Here is a 6000-nt window from a genome sequence, read left to right on the forward strand (position 1 = left end):
GACAGAGACAGAGACAGAGAGATACAGAGAGAGAGAGAGAGACAGAGAGAATGTGTGCGGAGGGAGGGGGCGGGGTGGGGGAGACTGCATTGCTGGCCCAGTTCTTTTTTCCAGGACGACTGAAAAACTGAAAGAGAAGCAGCTCATCTGGGCCTCTGCCACAGGCCTGAGGGCACTGCTGTCTGCCTGGGGAGGGAAAGGCGCCAGGAACGGGCAGGGAAGGGGACACAGAACTGGAGGTGCCAGAGTGAGAAGGAGAGGAAGGGAGGTGAGGAGGAGAAGGAGGACCATAAAGAGGACAAGGAGGAGAGGGAGGGGGAGAAGGGGGGAGAGCAGGAGAGGGGACAGGGCAGGAGAAGGAGGGGCAGGACTACAAAAAGGAGGAAGAGGAGGAGGAGGAGAAAGAGAAGGAGGTGGAGGAGAAGGTGGAGGAGGAGGAAAAAGGAGGAAGAAAAAAGGAGGAGGGAGGAGGAGGAAGGGAGGAGGGAGAGGAAGAGGGGGAGGAGAAGGGGGAGGAGGAGGGGAAGAGGGAGGAAGGGGGGAGGAGGGGGAGGAGGAGGAAGAGGATGAGGAGGAGAAGGGGGAGGGGGAGGAGAAGAGAAGGAGAGGGGAAGAAGAGGAAGGAGGGGGAGAGGGAGGAGGGGGAGGAGGGGGGAGGAGGAGGAGGAGGAGGAGGAGGAGGTGGAGGAGGAGGAGGAGGAGGAGGCGGAGGAGGAGGCGAAGGAGGAGGAGGAGGAGGAGGAGGAGGGGAAGGAGGAGGAGGAGAGGGGCAGGGAGAAGACCTGGACTGATGATCCGAGATTTCACCCAGAATCTTCACAGACAGAAGCCTGGGCTGTCTCTGGTCTCGGGAGTACCCCTCAGAACAGAGCACGCTCTGGGGGACCTGAGGCAGGAGAGGGACACCCAGGACATCCAGGCTGCTGGGAGGTGCTGGATAGACTTAGGAGGCCGCTGGGACCCCTCAGAGCAGCGGAAGAACCCCTGTCCTCTTGGCCCCCTCGCCCCTCGTGGCCACTCACTTGTCACTCCACTTCCCAGTCCACTCCACCTCGCCCCAGGGGTTGCGGATGCGGATCAGCTTCTGCAGGCTCCCTCGGCTGTCCACCTGCAGGGGACAGAGCCGGCGCGGAGTGGGGACAGGTCAGGCCCAGGTGTGCAGTGGCACTGGGTCCCTGAACAGTATTATATCAATACAGTCAGAATTAATCTTGCTAATTGTACATTAGTTATATGCAGTATATATGAGTATACTATACTCATATATTATATATCATATATCATATACTCATATATAACATATGAGTATATTGTACCTTGCATATTGTATATATTGTACCTTGTATATTGTACCAATATTTAATATTGGACATAAGGGACACACTATTTGCACATATATTTATGTATATTTACATAAATATCTATTTTATATAACTCGACAGCATGTGTTTATTTGAATACTAATCGTTATATTTATGATAATTATTATTCTTGCTACTCTGGGGTTCCTTAATATTTATAATCGTAATATTTGTAAACAGTAAGGCAAGCTGCGTGCTTATGACAGTGTGACGAGGATGGTCTTGGCACTCGGTCGCAGCAGCCACAGTGGCTATCAGGATTTTTATTACTTTACTTAATGTCTTGGCCCCGGGTCAATGCTCAGGGCCCAAGGGGCAGGGGCGGGGTGCAGGGCTGGAACTTGGGGCCTCCCCGCGTCACTCTCGGGCCCGCGGCTGGTAAGAGGCGAGCCAGCCCGGAGCAGGGGCAGGAAGCCTATTACGAGAGCAGCTGGGAAAGCTGAGAAATCCTCAGGGGTGTCAAGGCCTGCCAGTCGCAAAGTGCCCCACTGCAGGCCAGAAGGGGTCCGCGTCGCGGGAGCGGCCAGGCGCGCGGCGGCCGGCAGAGGGCAGCAGAGGGCCGCGTTGCCCGCACTCTCGGCCCAGCTCCGAGTGGACGGCGGGAATGGAGTGGCCGGGGGGCGCGGGGGCGGGAGATGGGATACACCCCGCGCAGTCCCGGGCCCACACCACGTGTGTTCGAGTCAGAACGCGCCCGGAAGCTCCCTGCAGCCTCACCTCCTCGGCTCCAGTGACGGAGTATGCGTGGCCCTTCACCAGCTTCTGGAAGGTGACCGCCTCCGAGTCGGCCGCGCTGGTGATCTGGGAGACGAGAAAGCCAGCCCAGGGGTGCATCCTCTTCCCGTCCCTCCCACAGCACCCCGGGAGCCAGCCCAGGGGGTGCACCCTCTTCCCGTCCCTCCCACAGCACCCCGGGAGCCAGCACGGAGGGTGCATCCTCTCCCCTTCCCTCTTAGCAGCACCCGGACAGCCAGCCCTGTGGAAGGATGGGGAGGAGGGTGCAGGGTGCAGGGCTGAGCGGCTAGAATGGAGGGTATGGGGCACCCCAACACCTGCGCCTGCAGGCCGAGGGGCTTGGGGAGGGCAGCTCAGGACCCATACTGGGCCCCGCTGGACCCAGATGTGCCCAGCCCCCCGCAGGGCCTGCTTTAGGGCCTGTGCTCAGCATTTGCCCCTGTTCTGCCCCAGCTTCCTCCAGGTCCCTTCCTCTCGTGGCCGGGGAGAGCTGGGCAGGTGGAAGAAGGGCTGTGGGACAAACGGCCATTTTGCTGTCTTTGGTCTGTGGGGAAAGTGCAAATCTCTGCTCAAAGTCAGCGAGTTAGGCCTCTAGGGCTGGGCTTGTCCCCTGGGGGACAGTGCCCGGATTGGACAGGGCCCAGGAGCGGGGCATGGCCCTGGCCTGGTGGCCCGTTGGGGACAGATATTGGCTGCCTGCCTGCCCCAGGAGAGGTGGCCAGCAGCTAGCCTGAGGAGCTGGGTCCTTCCGGTGCTGGCAGAAATCTTACTGGTTTTTTTTTTTTGCCCCCCAATTTTTAATTTTTATGCCTTTATTCCATAGAATTTTTTTCCTGCTTTTTGGGTCACACCTGGCGATACACAGGGGTTACTCTTGGCTTTGCACTCAGGAATTACTCCTGGCTGTGCTCAGGGGACCGTTTGGGATGCTGGGAATCGAACCCGGGTCGGCCACGTGCAAGGCAAACGCCCTACCTGCTGTGCTATCGCTCCAGCCCCCATAGAATTCTTTTATTTGTTCTCTTTTGGGCCACCCCTAGCAGTGCTCAGGGATAACTCCTGACTCTGCACTCAGGAATTACTCCCGGCGTGGTCGGGGACCATACGGGACCCGGGGATCAAACCTGGGTCTGCCGAGGGCAAGGGCAAGCGCCCTACCCAGTGTACTATCGCTCTGGCCCCCAAATTCCTTTCTTTTCAAACTTGATTTGCGGCACCGTGACTGGCACACACGGTGGGTGAGGGGGTTCTGTGCAGGCGTCTCTGGGTGAGAGATCTTTCCTGCTGCCATTTGGGGGGCTGTAATGTTTGGTATGGTCCTTTGGAGGGACCCGGCAGAGGGAAGGGGATTCTCAGGGACCCTGTGTCCTGAAAGGGTGATTTCACTAGAAGCTGAGGGTGGGGACAGGGGACGAGGGTCCGGATAGTCCGGGCTGCAGTCATGCAGTCAGGCCACCTGGGATTGCGGGGCCGGGGGGGGGGGGCTGGACAGAGGTGTCGGCGGGGGGCGGGGGGGCTGACTCACGTCGATGGAGCAGCCCAGGAGGGACCCTTTCTGCAGGGCCTTCTGGATGATCCGGAACAGGTTGGGTGGGGCCTTGTTCAGCTCGTACCACTCTGCGATGCCGCCTGTGAAGTCCTCGAAGCCCTCGGTGGTGGCCCCCCCAGAAAGGGCTTCGTAGCACCCGTTGATCCTGGGGTGTGGGGGGAGACGCTGCTGCAGCCGGTGCCACACCGCCCCCTGCAGATGCCTCCCTCCCCTCACCCCGTCTTTGCTGGATGCTCTGAGAACTCCGTGCATGCCCACGAAGGCCAGGGGGCGTCTCCAACAGCTCGCCCTTCCCCAGCATTCTGTGAAGCCTTTCGGTGAGGGGCGACGCCCCCCCAGGGAGTGCTCGGGAGACGCAGTGCCACTCCCAGCGTACTCCGACAACTCGGTCAGACGCTTCAATGCCTGCGTCTGTGGGTGCTGACGCTGCTCTGGGCAGTGGGGGGGGGGGCGCAGGGCGCGAGGAAGGCAGGTGATTGGACTCAGGGTCTTGCAAATGTAAAGCACATGGCCCGACCCCTGAGTTAACCCCCTTGCCCTTCAGTTGTGATGCTTTGGAAAAATCTCCAGTAGCTGGAGTTGAAGGCCCTGGGCGAAAATCCCTTCGGCCGGCCAGCCGCTCCCTTTGATCCTGGCAGGAGAGCGGAGGAGGGCTCCTGGGTGTTTAGCCTTTATGCCAAGGACAGTGCCGTCATGGGCAGCCACCCTGCCCCGGGCCCTGTGCTGGAGGTGTGCGGGCGGCATGTGATCTCGGGGTCCAGGTGGGCATGCAGAGGTTCCTCCACCTCTGCTTTCAACCATGAGACTTAGGGTTGCGGCTGAGTCTCACACTGGGCGTGGCAGACGGCCCTGATCCCTGCCTAAGGTTGGCAGGGGCAGAAATCTCTAAAGCCGAGTGTCCAAGGCTCACCAGCGGCCTGCTGGACAAGCTCGACCAGGGACACTGGGGAAATATACTGGGAAACTTCTCTCTCTCTCTCTCTCTCTCTCTCTCTCTCTCTCTCTCTCTCTTTCTCTCTCTCTCCTCTCTTTTCGTCTCTCCCTCCCCCACTTCCCTCCCTCCCTCCCTCCCTCCCTCCCTCCCTCCCTCCCTCCCTCCCTTCCTTCCTTCCTTCCTTCCTTCCTTCCTTCCTTCCTTCCTTCCTTCCTTCCTTCCTTCCTCTGTATTATACTTTAAGTAATCTGGATACAATAGTGTCACTGCTTTCTAATGCACCAAGTTACTGTAACTGCCACCTTCCCACCACCAAAGTGCCCAAGACTCCCCCACTGCCCTTAAAGCACCTCCAGTGACTTTTCTAAAAGGAGATTCATTTTTGCATCGGAAGCACTGTGATTTGCAAGCCCGCTAACGATGGGGCTTCCCGCGTGTGACGAGGGGTTCTGCCTAATCAGCACATCTCTGGGCATGCTCCCACGGCTTTCCTAGCGCTGCAGTGTGCACATCTGCCCTTTGGCGAAAAGTCTTTGCTGCACTTAGCTAACAAAAATGATATGATCTGCCAAGAAAATAGAGGTCTTCCGAAGCCCTGCGGGGTGTTCCGCAATCCTGCACATTTGGTTAAAAATGGCAATCCTGAGAACCAGTGATGGCACAGTGCTTGCCTTGAACAGGGTCTATCAGGTTGCAAATCCCCAGCACCACCACCAGGGGCCACTCCTGAGCACAGAACCAGGAATAGTCCCAGAGCACCGCTAGGATTGGGACCCCAAACAAGCAAGTATGCAAGTAAGCAAGGCAGTCACTGTCCAGGGATGCGGGCCAAGTGGTAGAGTCCAGCACGTGTGAGGCTCTGAGTTTGATCCCTGCCACCACGTGGCCCTTGAGCACTGCCAGGTGTGGTCCTTGCAACAGTAACAACTCTAACAGCAACAATAGGGAATGGCAATTGTTGTAATTCCTCAGGGGCCAGGCGCCAGCACGCATGAGCTGCTTGGAGTTGCAGCCAGAGTCGGTCAGAGGAGTCCTCTGGGCCCGGACTGGAAGGTGTGTGGATGGGGCTCAGGTTCCAGCGGGGGCTGTGGTGGGCAGGTGGGGGGGAAAGGGGATGGGGGGGAGTGGGGGAGGGGGGTGGGGGGAGGGGGGGTGGGTGTGAGGGTCGGGGGCACTTACTTGGCGTACGCCTTCTCCAGCAGGGCGCTCCAGAACTCACTCCCCTCGGCCGAGTGCACGAACAGCAGCTCCCCGTCCTTGGTGGGCAGCCTGTCGTCCACCACCACGTCCACCCACTCGCCGTACTGCCAGAACTGCGGCAGAGCCAAGACGGGGTCGGGAGGGGCGGGGGCAGAGTGGCCCCCCAGAGCCTGTGCCTCCGGCTCCCTCCCGCCCCCACCCAGTCCCTCCGGGGAGTGGCC

General features: G+C 59.3%; 1 protein-coding gene across 1 annotated transcript in view; it reads right to left on the reverse strand.

Annotated features, from left to right (window-relative positions):
- CAPN2 (calpain 2) overlaps nt 1–6000 on the reverse strand; it is a 56298-nt gene that overhangs the window by 18518 nt on the left and 31780 nt on the right. Inside the window, exons 4-7 of the mRNA XM_004605413.2 lie at nt 5759–5892; nt 3622–3790; nt 2079–2162; nt 1023–1108 (exon numbers count right to left, since the gene is read on the reverse strand). Of these exons, the coding sequence (XP_004605470.1) occupies nt 1023–1108; nt 2079–2162; nt 3622–3790; nt 5759–5892 (473 nt within the window). The remainder of the gene's footprint in view (nt 1–1022; nt 1109–2078; nt 2163–3621; nt 3791–5758; nt 5893–6000) is intronic.

Source organism: Sorex araneus, chromosome 9 (genome assembly GCF_027595985.1).
Source record: "Sorex araneus isolate mSorAra2 chromosome 9, mSorAra2.pri, whole genome shotgun sequence".
NCBI classification, from domain to species: domain Eukaryota; kingdom Metazoa; phylum Chordata; class Mammalia; order Eulipotyphla; family Soricidae; genus Sorex; species Sorex araneus.